Here is a 17,403-nt window from a genome sequence, read left to right on the forward strand (position 1 = left end):
ACAGGTACCCTTTTCTGTATAGGTTATTACACTTCAGTAAAAAGTTAAAAGCTACAAAATATTAGTATGTTCATGGACTAGACAAACGAAAGTGCCAGAACCTTACCAGAATTGACACCACACGTAGAAAACATGCCTCTATTTTTTGGAGCATATGTTTTTTCTTTTTAAAAAAATTCTTGGTTTAGTTATTTTGAGAGGGAGAATCCCAAGCAGGCTCTGAGCTGTCAGCACAGAACTCAACGTGAGGCTCGATCTCACAAACCTTGAGACCATGACCTGAGCCAAGAGTCAGATGCTTAACATGCTGAGCCACCCAGGTGCCCCAAGCCTATGTATTTTCTTAGAACAAGAAAACATGGAACTATGGTCAGTAGCACCACAGAGGAAGAGACAAAAGGGAGTGACAAAAAGAAAGTGCTCTCTCTTCAATCCAAGTTTCTTGTCTGTGAGAGAGAGTTGGGGAGTGTGTATAGGAATTAGGATAGGGTACCTGCCTTTAGAAGTTGGGCTCTGTCCTCCTCTAGGGGTGCCATTGATTGAACATTTGTGTTTCCCAACATATTCAAATGTTGGAGTCCTAACCACCTCCAATGTGATGGTATTTGGAGGTGGAGGCCTTTGGAAGTAATTAGGTTAAGATGAGGTCATGAGGGTAGAGTCATCACGATGGGATTAGTGCCCTTATAAGGAAAGACCAGAGATCTAGCCCTCTTTCTCCATCATGTCTGGACACAGTAAGATCTCTAACTGCAATCCCGGAAAAGATCTCTCAGCAGGAGCTGGATGGGCTGGCACTTGATCTTAGACTTCTCAGTCTTCGGCACTGTGAGAAATACATTTTGGACACTTAAACCACCTAGTCTATGGATATTTTGTAATAGCAGCCTGAGTAGGCTAAGACAAGGAGATGGGCTTAATTCTTTAGGAAGCTTCCCTATGGTTGACATGCTGGTAAGCAAGCCCCGGTTCAGGACGAGCTTTCTGAGATAGTCTGCTTAGAAGGCTCCATAGGAGGCTGGGCTCTGAGTGAGGTGGGAGACAGAATATCTGTGGCATCAATTCACAGGGCTTTGGGGGGCAGAAAGCTCCATTTCTTGTACCACTTAGCCTGTTGGCCCAGCTCAAAAAATTTACTCAGAAATCTGGGGCATGTATCCAGCCTATGTTTATAATGTCAAATCCTGGTTAATGGGGGGCAGGGGGTCAAAACCAGGAAGAGTCAAAGGGCTCAGTCCTTAGTCCTGTGCTGTCCTGAGTTGGGGCTGGATTCTGCCCTTGGGGCAAGGGTAGTGTTACCCTTAATGGGCAGCCTACTGGTGAGAATACAGACCTGTGTACCTGTCACTTGTCCTTGAATCTGATGAAGAATTTATCAGCAGTCTATTCTGTAACACCCAGATCAAGAGCCCTAATTATGGACCCTGGGGCACTTGCTGCTCCTGAGCTCCAGTAGCGGGAAGTGGGGTGGAGGTAGGAAGGAGGTCTCACACTCCCTCACTAATGACGAACTGCCTTGTGTGAATTCACTGGTATCCTGGTGGCTCTGCTGCCTCAGGTGGGCCTAGAGCAGTGGCTGAAGGTCAAAATGTTTGGCCAAGATCTATAGGGCCTCCCTCCCTATTATGAGGAACAGAGGAGTAACTCTCTGGTTTTCTCTTTTATTCAGATTACCAATAATTGAGTGAGAATCACTAAGGATCACCAAATTGGCTGGAAAGAGGAGGCAGGGCAGCTGAAAGGGAGTGAAGATTTAGATACCGCATCCTTCAGGTCACATCAGGGAGAGGCATACCTTGTGATGCCTGATGCTCAAATGCAGGAAAAGGACCAGGTCGGCATGGCCTCTGAATATACCTGGACAAAAGATGCAGGTAAGGGGCAGAGAAGCTGAGTTTTCATTGCAGCACCACTAGGGAGAGCAAGAGAATCATGATGCTTAGCCATGCCAGCTTGGACTTTGGACCCTGAGCTCAGTTTTTCCGTTGGGGGGAAAAAAAAATCCACAGGATTCGAGAGAAGGCCTCTGAAAGGTAAGCTGAAGAAAACATCCCCTGCCATTTCTCTCCTGAAAGCACAAGGAAAAACAAGGCCCTACAAATCATTTTCTGCGAGTATTTCCCTCGCTATGAATTGCTCACACAGCATGTATGCTGGAATGTTCTTGCGAGGACTGCTGTGGGCAGCAAGCACACAATCCCCAATAGGAATGAAGGCTGTTCTAGAGCGAGAGAGGCCGAGTAAGAGAGCTGGACTAAGTGGGTCTTCAGTTTCACTAGGTGAAGGGGATGGGGGAGGGTGGGGGGAGAGGGGAGTGAACACCCTCCCCACAACTGTGCTGATGGGGTGGTGTGTGTGTCTCCAGTGCTGACACTCATGAGGCTCTCTCTGCAACAAGGACAAATCCCGTAGCGAGGCTCCTGCAGGGCGTCCTCCTCTGGAAGCAAGCACCCGTGATCCTCCTACAGAGGCAGAGACATGTAGGAGGAGAGCGGAAATGGGGAGGGCGAGGGAAGGTGAGAAACAAGAGGCAGAGGGAGAGAGACCTGGGAAGTGGGTGCAAGCTTCTTCTATTCCTGTAACCCCATGATCTCGGGGTGTTTGCCGGAACAAGACGGGGTGCTTACCAAAAGGACTGAGTTCTTCAGGTGAGGGGAGGAGGGCTCTTGGGAGACATAGAGATATTCCGGATAGCAAAGGGTGGAAAGAGGTTGTCCCCAGTCTCTGTACAGCGAAAACTATAGGGGTGACAGCAGTGCCGAAAGAGGAGAAATTACGTGGGAATTGTTCTTTAATACATTTATGAGCAAATCTCTCTCAGGCTCACTCAAGTATGGACCCACGCTGGGAATTTGCTGATGGAGGAGCTGTGTCTGGTGTCACATTTTAGGGGCTTCCTGTCTGGGACTGTGGGCCTTAGGCAGAAAATGACACCAGAAAGATGGTTTAGAATCTTTTGAGTTCTTTTCATGATTGACTCTGACATCTTATAAACACAGAAGAAAGGAAGAGGGAAAATAAGTGAGGCCTCATAGAGCTCTATTCTCCTCAAGAGATGACGACGACACTTGAGAAAACATCACCAGCCATTGTTGAAGCCAGTGTCCCTTGAAAAGGTACCAGATACACATGCTTAATCCTAATGTTCAGAATACCTGAACATGGGTAATGTGCAAACGTCAGGAACTGTGCAAAACATCCTGAACGTGCTAGAGGAGAAACAAACATTTGGTGAACATTTGCTATAAGCCAAACGTTTTATAAACATAAGCACATTTTTCAAAGAGATTAAGAAATCTGCCTGAAGTGATGAGAGTTTGGATCCCTGAATGATTACAAGGGGACAGAGCCCCTGTCCCTTCCTACTCCTCACCCCATGACCTACTCACCCCAATCAGTGACCTACAAATGGCAGGGTGGAGATCCAAACTCCTACATTCAATGTCACAGATCCCCGTCTGTCTTCCAACATACCCGACTGCCTCTTTAAAGAAGATCAGAATTGCTACACTATTGTTTCTGCCCTGTCAAATCCTTACTTTCTACTTTGAGAGTTAACCTTTCTGCTATAACTATAACACCCAGGTTATTCTTAGGAGAGGTTTCTAGAACCCATGTGTGCTGGCTTTGGTAGCTCCCTTTTTGTTGAGAAGCTGGTCAGGTTGCGGGAGATTTTTTTTTTTTTTTTTTCCTAGGCTGTTGTGATGTGACCACACATTTTACTGAAAGAAATGTCTAAAAAATGACAGAAAATATACTCTACCACAGAGCAAAATACAAAGCTATGTTGTTGACAAGTTACTTGGACAGGCTCCACACTCTGGACTCCCTTGGTATGATTTCTGTCTAAAACAGCGGAGGGAAAAAACTCTGCTTTTACTTTTTCTCCTCCGTGGCGTATCTTATCAACAAAACAGTGCCCTGCCTGTGGCTTGAAAGGATCAATAAAAGTGGTGATAATGGGTTGTAACTTGATATGATTATAAGGATTAGTGCCTTTAATCTTCACAGAGCTGCTAGGTAGGGTGATGCCACAATACTTTTTAAAATCCCAGACAGGATATTCTTGCTAACCGCTTGTTACATTTGGAACGCTGCTTGGTCCTTGGCAGCCTGTCAGCATCTCGAGATGGGGTGTCCATTGCAAGGTGCTCCTTGACATGATGCACTTTAGAAGCTTCTTTGATGGCTTGGTGCAAGAAAAGGAAAGGATACAGTAACTTAAATGGCAGCCTTGGCAATTATTCTAAAGAACTGCCGAAGTCTGGAAAGGAGGTTTTCAGCCTTCCACACTTCTCCACACTGACGGTGGCAGACACTGGCAGCTGTTCATAAAACCTGTTTTCTTCTTTTTCCTGGGTACCCCTCTAGGCTACACTGTTCAATATCCTTTGTAGCGGTGAGTGACCACATGGCAAAGAGGCACTGTGAGAAGTGCCAATGCGTGCTGGTTCTAGGTGTGGCCCTCAAAAGCCTTCTCAACCACCTACCACGTTTTGTTTTTCCCCTGTTCTGGTTGACAGGTTAGAGATAACCCCTGGGAACACCTTGGAAGGCATATGTTGAAAATAACAGAGCCGCCAGCATCCCACGACCCTGAATGACTGTGTGGGGCAGCCGCTCTTTGGACTCTTAGCTAAACAACGATAAGCTTCTATTGTGTTTGACCCGTTATTCAGAGTCTGGACTATCCTAATGAATATCCTGCCCATCACTGATTCCTCAACTGTTTATTTCTATATCACTAGTCCTGACGATTTTACCCACTAAGCTCTTGCAAAGCCTCCTTTGCTCTTAGGATAAAATCCCAAATTGTACCATAACCTATGAGAGCATGTAAGAGGTAGCCCCTGCCTGCTGCCCCCCACCCTCCAGACACATGTCGTGCTACTTTCTTCTCTGCTCTCTGTACTAGAGCCATACCAGCCATATTCTACGCCTTTAGATGAAGCCTGTTCTTTCTACCTCAGGACCTTTGTACATGCTAGTCCCAAATGACTGAAACACTCCCTCCTCCCCTAACCCTTTATCTCCTACCAAGTTTTTTGAACTCAAATAGAGAAAAAGTGTGTGAGTAGTACAGTGGTTTGGATCACTTTTCAAGAAGAATGCTCATCATACTCACTGCTTAATATTTTTTATGTTTAAGCGTTGGGAAGAATTTGTGAGGCTGCATCTTACAAATTGAACGCATATATGTACAAAAAGTTATTTAATGAGAAATGGCTAACAACTCTAACATGTATGGACAGAAGTTAATCTACATAAATTATGTCATATTCTGAATATAGACTATAAAATAGCCAATAAATTATACCCTAAGAAAGCCACAGAGCCACTGTATTAGTAAAGTAAAAGTCATTCCTAATGCCCTTGAGTGTCCCAACACTTTTGACTGGAGACTCAGCTCAAGGGTAATTTCTTTGTCCAGCAAATTCACAGACCAACTGTGTAATCAAAAGTAGTCTTTTTCCCACCACTCTGAATAAATATCTTATTTAACAAAAGGCATAATGACAGAGATACGCAGGTTCATTTTGGTTAACCATGATGAACACAAACGGTTCTATGAATAAAAATAAAAATAAAGACTGTAATGTGCCCAGCCAGGCAAAAACTGGGCGCGACCTGAGACCTCATGATAAGGTCACCAAGAGTGAGTCTCTGGATGTAGTCAGGGAGACGGGGCACCAGGTGGCATGGAAGAATTGGCCAAAGCTGGTTTCAGTGCCCCCGGTTCCCCATGGTGAATACTTCCTTGCCTGGATTCTGGTTCTCTCAGTCACCTTTAAGTGCCCACTTCCTTGTTGCGCTGTCCTTGATCCCCATTCTTCTACTCCTACCAACCTCACCCATCAAGAAGAGAGCCGGCATGGTCCATTTTATCTCCGGTCAGTGCTCTGTCGCTGAGGCATGTGCTCGCAGTGACCAGGTGAGGAATGATGGTTCTGCACAGAAGGCCTTACCTGCACCAGCAGTCCCTGCACGAAGGGCAGCCCTGTCAGAGGTTTTATCTGACTCTTCCTCTGGGACTACAGGGCCTGAAGGGGTGTGGCTGTGGAAGGTTTTGCTGATGAGGTTGGACATGCAGGCCAAGGGAAGCTTTACAAAAAGAAGCTAATGTAGGATGACAGAGATTTATAATTCTGATTTCCTGGAGCTACCAGAATATTTCAGAGAAAACCAGCCTGGCCACTGTTTGGAAACAAAATGTTTTAGAGTAAGATCTTCCTCCTACCTATTTGAAAATGGGTTATCTGCTCTTGCACTGTTGGTGGGAATGCAAACTGGTGTAGCCGCTCTGGAAAACTGTGGAGGTTCCTCAAAATATTAAAAACAGATCTACCCTGTGACCCAATAATAGCACTGCTAGGAATTTACCCCAAGGGATACAGGAGTGCTGATGCATAGGGGCACTTGTACCCCAATGTTTATATAGCAGCACTTTTTTTTTCAATATATGAAATTTATTGTCAAATTGGTTTCCATACAACACCCAGTGCTCATCCCAAAAGATGCCCTCTTCAATACCCATCACCCACCCTCCCCCCCCTCCCACCCCTCATCAACCCTCAGTTTGTTCTCAGTTTTTAAGAGTCTCTTATGCTTTGGCTCCGTCCCTCTCTAACCTCTTTTTTTTTTTTCCTTCCCCTCCCCCATGGGTTTCTGTTAAGTGTCTCAGGATCCACACAAGAGTGAAAACATATGGTATCTGTCTTTCTCTGTATGGCTTATTTCACTTAGCTTAACACTCTCCAGTTCCATCCACATTGCTACAAAGGGCCATATTTCATTCTTTCTCATTGCCACGTAGTACTCCATTGTGTATGTAAATCACAATTTCTTTCTCCGTTCATCAGTTGATGGACATTTAGGCTCTTTCCATAATTTGGCTATTGTTGAGAGTTATATAGCAGCACTTTCAACACTAGCCAAATTATGGGAAGAGCCTAAATGTCCATCAACTGACAAATGGATAAAGAAGATGTGGCTTATATATATAATGGAATACTACTTGGCAATGAGAAAGAATGAAATCTGGCCATTTGCAGCAACATGGATGGGACTGGAAGGTATTATGCTAAGCGAAATAAGTCAGGCAGAGAAAGACAGATACCATATGTTTTCACTCATAGGTGGATCTTGAGAAACTTAAAAGAAGACCATGGGGGGAGGAGAAGGGAAGAAAAAAGTTACAGAGAGGGAGGGAGGCAAACCATAAGAAACTCTTGGATACTGAGAACAAACTGACGGTTGATGGGTGGTGGGGGAGAGGGGAAAGTGGGTGATGGGCATTGAGGAGGGCAGTTGTTGTATGGAAATCAGTTTGTCAATAAATTATATTAAAAAAATGAAAATGGGCTATCTGGCTCATAAATCCTAAGTGGAGGTAAAGCCTCTGGTAATGGGGTAGAGATTGGAGATCGAGAAAGCCCCAGAACAGGGTGCCAATGCCTGTCCACTGTGTACACTGAGCATGACTGGGTAACCTGGGTTTGGGTGTGCCACAGAAGGGTACAGCCACTGAGGACAACAAGCAGGGGACTGTAGCTGGGCCCTGGTACAATGCATTTCTCTGCATTGTGGCAGTGAAAACCCTTAGGGTAGATGTCACCAAGTAGTGGTCCACAGGAAGGGAGGATCAGCATCTGGGTTTTGTAGGATTTTTTTTTTTTAGGTTTATTTATTGAGAGAGAGAGAGAGAAAGAGAGAGCAGGGGAGGGGCAGGGAGAGAGGGAGAGAGAGAATCCAAAGCAGGCTCCACACTGTCAGTGCAGAGCCCAATGAGGGGCTTGAACTTATGAACCATGAGATCATGACCTGAGCCAAAATTAAGAGTTGGACACTTAACTGACTGAGCCACAGGCACCCCTGTTGTTTTTTAATCGGAGGTAAGTATCTTTATAAAGAGCATACTACCACCCCCTACTGTCTACCACTCCTCCACTTTCCTCTGACTTTCTGTTCCCTATAGGCCTCTGGGTTTGCAAGGCCAACTGGAGGGCAATTCCTGTATCACCACTCCTAACAGCACAGTCATTGATGTTTTCATCAATGACTCCTACCCACTTTTGATGAGAGTAAGCTCCAGATTCCTGCTGGTCTTACCTCTGCCATCTCTCTCATGTTCCTCTACCCTTTACCTTTCTATCACCAGTGCCCTGAGTTCAGGCCCCCATTACCTCTTCTCTAAACTTCTCTGACAGCATTTTTTTTTTTAAGATTTTATTTTTAAGTAATCTCTCCACCCAACATGGGGCTCGAACTCACAGCCTTGAAATAGAGTCACATGCTCTATTGACTGAGCCAGCCAGGTGCCCCAACTACTATGACAGCTTCTTAACGGGCCTCTCTGTTCCAGTATTTCCTATCTTCAATCCATTTTATGCACTGCTGTTGGCTTCATCTTCTGGAAGTATGGCTCCTTAATGTCACTTTCCACCCACCTTTTTCTGAACTCCTTGGCCAAGCATTTAAGGTCTCCCATGGCGTAGTTACAACCCACCTTCCTAAAGTTTAAGCTCCTACACACCATTTCTGTACTCTGGGCTCCAGCCAGACCAAAGCACATACTGTTTGCTTCTATCTTGGGGCTTTCTTACTTCCATGAATTTTTCACACTCTTTTGTTCACTTGGAACACTCTTTGCCCCCATCTTTGCATGTTCACATTCTATCAGTGTGCAAGGCTGAAATAAGAAACCACCTCATCCCAGCCAGAATTCATCTTTCCTCCTCTAAACTTCTGTAGCCTTTTCCATTTTCAGGGTGACTGAGGCTCTTTCCTTAGCTTTCCTACTAGCCCTGAGTCCCTGAGAATAGAATCTGTATTTATCTTTGTATCCCCTGACCTAGCACAAGGCTCCATTAATATTTGAACAGATGAACTAACACATGAATACATTTCTCACCTGCAACTTGGCAGTTAATGGTCACATTCACTCCTTGAACTGTTTTGATGGTGCTTCCTACATCAGCTGTGATTGCAGGCTCCTCAGTGTTGATCACTGTCACTCGTGATGTCTTCACTAGTGGCTTTCCTGAAAGTGGGAAGGAATGTGAGATTTTACTAAATGGTGGCTATGGGCTTGGGTCATTCACTTGAAACATGGGATGACCCACAATGAATAACTAGCATACCAAGGCTTTCCCCACTAACCACGTTTTCCTTTGAAAAAATTGTAACTGCACAATATAGCAGCCATCCACCCACCTGCTCGCCCACCATAGAACTGTCAGAAAAAGAACAAAGATCGAAGAATCTGAAGAGGAGAATAGTATCTAACAAGCTGGGATGATTTGTGATTTGTGCATTTTATCGTTAAATTAATAAATGATAGTATATATTCTATTTTAAAGGCTTATTATTTTTTATGCTTTAAAAAATGTTTATTTATTTATTTTGAGACAGAGAAAGACAGCGTGTGCACAAGTAGGGGAGGGGCAGAGAGAGAATCCCAAGTAGACTCTGCATTGTCAGCACAGAGCCTGATATGGGGCATGATCCCACGAATTATGAGATCATGACCTGAGCCAAAGTCAAAAGTCAGAGGCTTAACTGACTGAGCCACCCAGGTGCCCCAAGGGCCTCTTGTTTTCAATCAATTTTTTTACTTTGAGATAATTATACATTCACATGCAGTTGTAAGAGATAACACAATCTTGTGTACTCTTTACCTAGATTCCCCCAATAGTAACATCTTATAAAACTATAGTATCATAACTAGGACATTGACATTGATAAGTTAAGCTAAAGAACATTCCCATCACTAAAGGAGCCCAAATGCTGCCCCAGCCCTGCCTTAATCCTTTGGTAACTCTTAATCTCTTTTCCATTTCTAAAATTTTGTCATTTCAAGAACATTATAAAAATGGAGTCCTATAGTACTCTAATTTAAAAAAAAATTTTTTTTTCCACTCAGAATAATTCTTTGGAGATTATATGGGGTCTCTAATGGTACCATGGTTGTGGACATCTGGGTTGTTTCCTGATGTGTCTATTTAAATAAAGCTGCTATAAATATTTCTGTACAAGTCTTTGTGTGAACATAAGTCTTCATTCATCTGGGATAAACGCCCAGGAGTGCCATTGCTAGGGCATACGGTAGTTGCATGTTTAGTTTTTAAAGAAACTGCTGAACTGTTTTCCAGAGTGGCTATATCATTTCACATTCCCATCGGTAACGTATGAGTGATCCAGTTTCCCTCCATCCTTGCCAGCATTTGGTGTTGCCATTAGTTTTAATTTTAGCCATTCTGATAGGTGTGCAGTGATATCTCATTGTGGTTTGAGTTCCCATTTCCCTGATGCTACTGATGTTGAATATTTTTTCACGTGCTTTCTTGCTGTCTTTATATCCGCTTTGGTAAAATGTCTCTTCGCATCATTTGAGCAGTGTCTAACTGGAATATTATTTTCTGTTGAGTTTTGCAAGTTCTTTACATTCTAGATATTAGTCCTCTGTCAGATACGTGGTTTGCAAAGACTTTCTCTTACTGGTATTGTGACAGTATTTACGTTAAACCACTGTACCAATCTGGGGAGAATTGGCATTCTATGTTGAATCTTCGAATACACGAACACTGTATGTCTATTTATTTAGATCTCTTTTAACTTCTTCCATCAGTGTTTTATGGTTTCTGACACACACGTTCTATATACATTTTGTTAGATTTATACCTAATTATTTTGATTTTTTTTGAGGGAAGGTAAATTACATTGTATTTTCAATTTCACTGTTCACTGACAGTACATAGATATACTGCTGATTTTTGTATATACTGTAACCTTGTTAAACTTACATGTTAGTTCCAGGACTTGTTGTGGGTGGATTTCTTATAATTTTCTAAGTAGGTGATCATTTTGTCTGCAAATAGTGTTATTTCTTCCTTTCTGATCTGTATGCCTTTCATTTCCTTTTCTTGCATTATTTCACTGGATAGAGCTTCCAGCCCTGAGTAAGAATGCTAGAACTGAATAAGAATGCAGAGTAAGAGTGGTGATAGTGGGTTTGGGGTATGACGAGTGATTTTTAATTGATACTTGGACATTTTCATACGTTATGCAAATCTGGATCTTATTTAAGCCTACTGTTTTAGTTGGCTTTCTCTGCAACCACTAAGGTGGGGGAGCAGGGAAGGGCCACCTTATTACTACCCAATGGAAATAGAGGTCCAGATTCTCCAGCTGCCTCCTTTGTCACTCAAATGGGGGACTCCTCTGTCGAGCAGAGCAGTGGTGGGACTTCTGGCTCCCCACATGGTCTCTCCTGGCTCCACTGTGGGAGGGGCCTTAGTGCTGTTGGGTAGTAGGTGAAAGTCCTGACTCTCCAAGAGGCCTTCTGTAACACCACCCCAGAGTAAAGGGTAAAGAAGGTGTCGCAAGGTGAGGGTAGAATTCCAGGTTCCCAATGTGCTTTCTACCCTGCTTTTTCACCCTGTGGGGATGAAATTTGTCTTTTCTGACACCACATCCATGGGGGTACTGAGTAACAATCACTTCACATCAGATGAGGTGAAGTCTAGGTTCCCCACTCAGCCTTTGCTGGTGTGGGTGGCAATGAATCATGGTTTTTTGTTTTGAAGTAGAGCTTCCCAAAAGTTTTCTGTCTGGTTAAGCCACCCCTTTCCTGGTCCTCTGGCTAGAGAGAGAGGTCTTCAGTTGAGGCATTTTTTTCATGTTCCCATTGCATCTGCGGATGGCTGCCTTCTTCAGCTCTGAGTTTGGGAGTTAGGAGGCAAAAAGAGAACCCAAGGAGGTAACAACTGTGTAGTACCACAGTCCCCAAGGTCTCTAGCCAGTCTGCTTTTTCCTCTCCACCTTTGAGTCTTCAGTTTATGTATAGTCGCCATGGATTTTAATTGTATTTAACAAGAAGAATGGGGACAAGTGCATGTGCGCCACCTTCCCGGAAGTAGAGGTTCTGTGTACGTGACATTTTAATGGGCCTTTATCAGCTGGGGCTAAAAATCCAGCACTTTGTGTACACGGCCACAAGATACAATTAAAAGAACCATTTATTAAGCACTTCAGGGAAATAAGGGTCCACATGAAATAATTTTTTATGTACCCTAAGCTTACTTCTTTGTAAGCCAAATGGATTTAGTTTTGTTTTAACCATTTAATAGGCAGGACACTACAAGGTTGTTCCCTCTTCTGTACCTTCATTAACTGTGAAGAAACCCCTAACTCAACAATGCCATTTAACTTGCTTTTTATACTTTATGTTTTCTCCCTCATCTATTTATCCATCATTCCTGCCTGCACTGTCACACAGCCTCCTGTTACAAGCTGTCCTCTTTCTTCTCCTCTTCCCTTTTAACTGTGCTTTGGGTATAGGTTGTTAAGCTCATTAAAACTATGTTCCAAGGCAGAAGCTTGAGTAAGTTCTGAATACGTGCATAGGCCTTCCATCCTTATTTTGACTGTTTAGGGGTCTTTTTCCTTATCTTACCTGTATGTACTCCATATATACGAGACTGTGTAAGACCTGAAGTGGAGATGAGTGACTTTGAACTATGACGGTTTCCAAGAATAACACAGGGTGATAATAGGGGAATAATCTGGAATGACAGTGAATAAATCCCAGCGTATTTTCCTTACCTCCCTACCTGCAGAAAGCTCCCTGCTCTAACTCCAAATATACCTTAAGTCTAACCCGCCCCTCTGTCGCTATAATCTAATGTTGTCACCTTCTCTGTCTGGACTGCAGCACAGCCTAACTGATCTCACTTCCACCTGTTACTATAGTCTCTTCTTGTGACAGCTACAGTGATCTTTCTCAAACATGAATCCGATTATGTAACTCTTCAGTTTAAATTATCCAGTGCTTTATCAGTGCACATAAAACAAAATTTCAAACTCCTTTTCACAACCAACCGTGTCCTCTATGGGTTCAGGCCCAACTGTCAACCTCTCCTACCTCACTGGAGCCACACTCCCCATCAATCACTGCTCTGGCCACACTGACTTCCTTTCTCTTCCTAAAACATTGGCTCATGTACCAGGGCTCTTCCCTTTTCCTGACAGCCTCTAGGTACAGACTTCTGCATGGCTGTCTTCTCCAGTTGTTCCTCAGGTGCAAATAATATCTCCTACTCGGACCTTTCCTAACCACCCCATCTAAATCAGTCATTCCTTTATCCCTGGCCAGTCATTATGTCTCTTACCACCAACTTCATAAACAAAGAAATATCCGAATTTATCATTTATTTGTGTATTCTCTGTCCCCATCCCTCACCAAGTAACCTCCATAAAAGCAGGGATCACATCACTCTTGTTCTCTTCTTTATTCCTACTGCCTAATCCGGGCACATTGGTAGGTCCTCAATCAATCCTGCCTGCACTGTCACACAGCCTCCTGTTACAAGCTGCAGAATATATGTGAATTTATATGCAGAATTTATATGCAGAATGTAAGTGAATATATGTGTGCGTTTTGTATGCTATGTGTATTCTGAATTTGTTTTTGCTTTCGTAACAACTCCGAGGCAGGTAAAGTACTTTTTTTATGTAATCAAAGAATTGAGGTTCAGAGAGGCTTCACGGATTGCCCAAGATCACAGAGCAGCAGGTAGTAGGGGTAACCTAGATTTTTGACCTAAAGTCTGGTGCTTGTTATACGGAATCTCCAATCCTTGTCTGTGGACTGGCTGTCTCAGAACTCCCTGGGTACTTATTAAAAACATAATCTTCCTGCTATAATACAAATTGCCTCACTGTGCAATAAAAACAACGGTGCCAATGGAGAAAAGTAGGTAAGGGACCAGAGAGTTTCAGGCTTACAATTACTAAGTTATTTTTCCTATAGGAATTTTAATAATAAAGTTTTTTTTATAGCTGCAAGTGTATAGCTATAAAATTCAAATGTCACTGAATTAAATCCAGCCCTTAATTAATTATATTGAGTTTTTGCTCAAAAGTAATGGCCTTTTGTCCTGTCACTAGAGGTGCTCTCATTTGCAGAGGCTACTTGTACATTTCTCCCTACCTTCAAGATCCATTGTTAAGACAAATCACGTTACCCAAGTATTTGTAATTATAAAATACTGTTTCTTTCTCTTTTTTTTCTTTTTAATGTTTATCAATTTATTTTGAGAGAGAGAGAGAGCTTGAGCAGAGGAGAGGCAGACAGAGAAGGAGAGAGAGAGAATCCCAAGCAGCCTCCGCACTGTCAGCACAGAGCTCCACATGCGGCTCAAACCCATGAACTATGAGATCATGACCTGAGCTAAAATTAAGAGTCAGATGGTTAACCAACTGAGATACCCAGGTGCCCCTGAAAATAATGTTTATCAACCTCTTACATCTATTAGAAAAAGCTTGTATATATTACTGAGTCCCATTCCAGACCTGCTAAATTTGAATCTTAGGTGGTTTAAAACCAGCACACAGGGCAACAACTTTGACTTGGGACACAAAGTTTCTCCCTACCCCAAGAGTAAGGCAACCGTGAGATGGTTTTAGGTCCCCTTTGATTTACTCTACCGTGGTTCCCAAGGAAACAGATTCATCCAGTGTGCATAACCATGCCATTCCAGTATACAGGAGAAGCTTCGCCAGTGACAGAGTTCAGACTTCTGATAAAGTTTTCTGTCCTGGAATGGAAGCTATAATCTCCATTTTCAACAAGTTCATAGGTAATTCTGATACACAGCCAGGTTTGAAAATCAACAAATTACACTCTTCTGGTTTTTCTGTAACTGATTTCTCTGATTCTGGTGAGTTGGAAAGATTTCTTTTAAGAGACCTTTGCTAGTTCCTATTTGAAAATTTCAAGTTGGACCTTGATTTTAATGGTCAGCTAACAACAACAACAACAACAACAACAACAGCACCACCAGCAGCAACAACATGAACCTATTCTAGATCATCTGGATGATGACCTAATAAGTGAGTGCTGCTAAGCGATGCCATGCCTAGGTTTGTGTCTGATTATATTCACGTTAATGAGTTTGACTTGAAAAAATTTTTTTTAAATGTTTATTCATCTTTGAGAGACAGAGAGAGACAGAGCATGAGCGGGGAAGGGGTAGAGAGAGGGAGACACAGAATCCGAAGCAGGCTCCAGGCCCTAAGCTGTCAGCACAGAGCCCGACACAGGGCTCGACCTCACAAACTGCAAGATCATGACCTGAGCCGAAGTCGGACGCTCAACTGACTGAGCCACCCAGGCACCCCTGAGTATGACTTTTAATTATGGAAGTTAATTAAAATGAAAAAAAAGACTAGAGATACACAGAGGGAGTGAGATGATAAATTAAATGTTTGTGCTAAGACGATGCTCAAAAACAAAAGTCATGGCATGCTGTACTCAGAATGGCTTTCACAGTAGGCAAAACAGAAAAGTCCCACGGGACTTGGGCCGTGACGGCAGGGCCTCTGCAGTGTGAGGGGTACCTGGGCTGTCGGGCTGGTGGGCACATGCTGCTGGCAGCTCTTCCCTTCTTCAAGTCAGCATCAGCCAGCAGAGTAAATTCACACTCACTGATGTAAACCGATAGGGTTTATAGATTAGGCTTTCCTTTAATCTATGCATTTCTCTTACAGCTGACTAAGAGCGAGAAAGAAGGAGATTAAGCCTAGTTATACATGCCTAAGAGAAACAAAGAAGTGGAAACAAAGGCAAGTGTTTCCATTTACTGGGCCTAATATGAGGAATCAAGCCCGTCCGAGAGTCAGACCTAGAAACAGCAGCATGAAAGGAATCGTTTTTGCTCAGTTCAGATCTCATACCCCTTAGCTGTTGGATCATGGTTCCTGTTAGAAGTCATGTGGAAGAGGGGAGATAGAGCCTCACTAGTGATAAGCAAGGGCAGCCCTTGTCACAGGGTGAACGTGAGGCACAGCTAAACCCGTGTGTCGGTATCCAATGGTGTGCTACCTTGTGATGCCTCTACAGCAGAGGAGTTCGGCCACCCAGGCACTGTCCTTACCCTGAAGGATGAGCAATGGAGAGACAGGTATGGATAAGTGAGCAGCCCCAGGAGCAAATGCTCAGAAATACATTCCTGGGTGTAGCCTAGGTTCTGGCTCATGCCTCTTTCCCGCATGTGTGGCTCTGGGTAAAATCAAAACCCAATGGGAAAAAATCTGAACATATGTGCTGAAAAATATCTTTGGCCCAGTATAAAGGTGATTGAGAGAGGAGCCAGAGGAGATGGAAGGTTTGTTTTTTGAGTGCAGCCAAGAACAGAGAGCATTGTGAGTAACTTTTTCTCAGGGCCCAAGTCCAGGCCTCTGCTAATAGGAACTTTGTTTTTAACAGCATGATGCCTTCCATTTTAGAAGCTCCGGCTGAGGCAGATTTACTACTAACCAACTCCTTTCTTCTTCTCAGTCACACAGCTAGGTCACTTCTCAGCCTCTTTGCAGTTAGGTGTGAGCAAGGTACCAAGTTCTAGCTGATGGAACGCGAGAATACCACTTCTTGGCCCTACCTTCGAAATCCATCCTGAGCAATGATTTATTTCAGACTTTATGTGAACAAGAAACAGTCTATCATATTTAGCCATCATATATTTGCGGGTTGTTTTTTTTTTTTTTGTTACAGTAGTTAGCAAGTGCTAATTAATCCAGGCTTAGTGAATATCTGTTAACTCATTGAATGAATCAAATGGGTCCTTCTTTCAATTCTCCTAACCTTATGAGTCACAAACATCATTTGAAAATGGTTCTTTACTATTGTGAGCCATCAAAAGTGAATCATACTTCAAAGACTTGAGGTTCTTACTGTGTAGCTGGAGGCAATCTATGCTGGGAAATGTGCATGTACGTTCATTCCCAGGCAGAATGGGACATGTTGAAGATGACTGTGGTACAGGGCAGTGACAGAAATGGGAACTGTGGGCGGTGGGTTTAGAGACTACCTGAGAGCTCCAGAACGGATGTGTCAACGGCACATAGGTTTGAGATTCTGAAGCCTGAACTAGCGATTGGCAGAGTCCTCCTAGGGTACCATTCAGGTATGGACTCTGGGTAACGTGCATGAGGACTGAGCAGCAAAAAAAAAAAAAAAAAAAAAAAAAAAAGCATGATAAACTAGTGATGTCTACAGTGGGCATGGGCACGAGAAGGGGCAGCCCACACATCAGGTGTCTGGACTCCATCACTGAAGAGTGACCTTAGGCAAGTTATTGAATCTCCTTGTGCCTTGGTTTTCTACTTCTATGACTGCAGAGAAGAATAGACACATTAATGTATGTAAAGCTGTTAGAAGGATTCCTTAGCACAGTATGAGGTTTGAATAAATGTTAGCGATCATCGGCATCAGATCTGCAAAATGGGAGGAAATGCTGTGACGGTGTTGGGAACTTCTGGTAAACTAAGAAGAAAGCAAGTTTAAAGAAAATAAAGAGGAAATGAACAAGAAAAAAGAGAAGGATCAAATCTGTTAGTGAGAAG

The 17,403-nt window shown here is 43.3% G+C and overlaps 1 protein-coding gene across 3 annotated transcripts in view; it reads right to left on the minus strand.

The window, feature by feature from the left end:
- ADAMTSL1 (ADAMTS like 1) overlaps positions 1-17,403 on the minus strand; it is an 877,457-nt gene that overhangs the window by 74,672 nt on the left and 785,382 nt on the right. For all 3 annotated transcript variants that reach the window (XM_058695258.1, XM_058695257.1, XM_058695259.1), the window contains one exon: positions 8,912-9,040. In XM_058695258.1, coding sequence (XP_058551241.1) covers positions 8,912-9,040 — 129 coding nt within the window. The remainder of the gene's footprint in view (positions 1-8,911; positions 9,041-17,403) is intronic.

The sequence above is a fragment of the Neofelis nebulosa genome, chromosome 12 (genome assembly GCF_028018385.1).
Source record: "Neofelis nebulosa isolate mNeoNeb1 chromosome 12, mNeoNeb1.pri, whole genome shotgun sequence".
In the NCBI taxonomy this organism is placed as follows: Eukaryota; Metazoa; Chordata; class Mammalia; order Carnivora; family Felidae; genus Neofelis; species Neofelis nebulosa.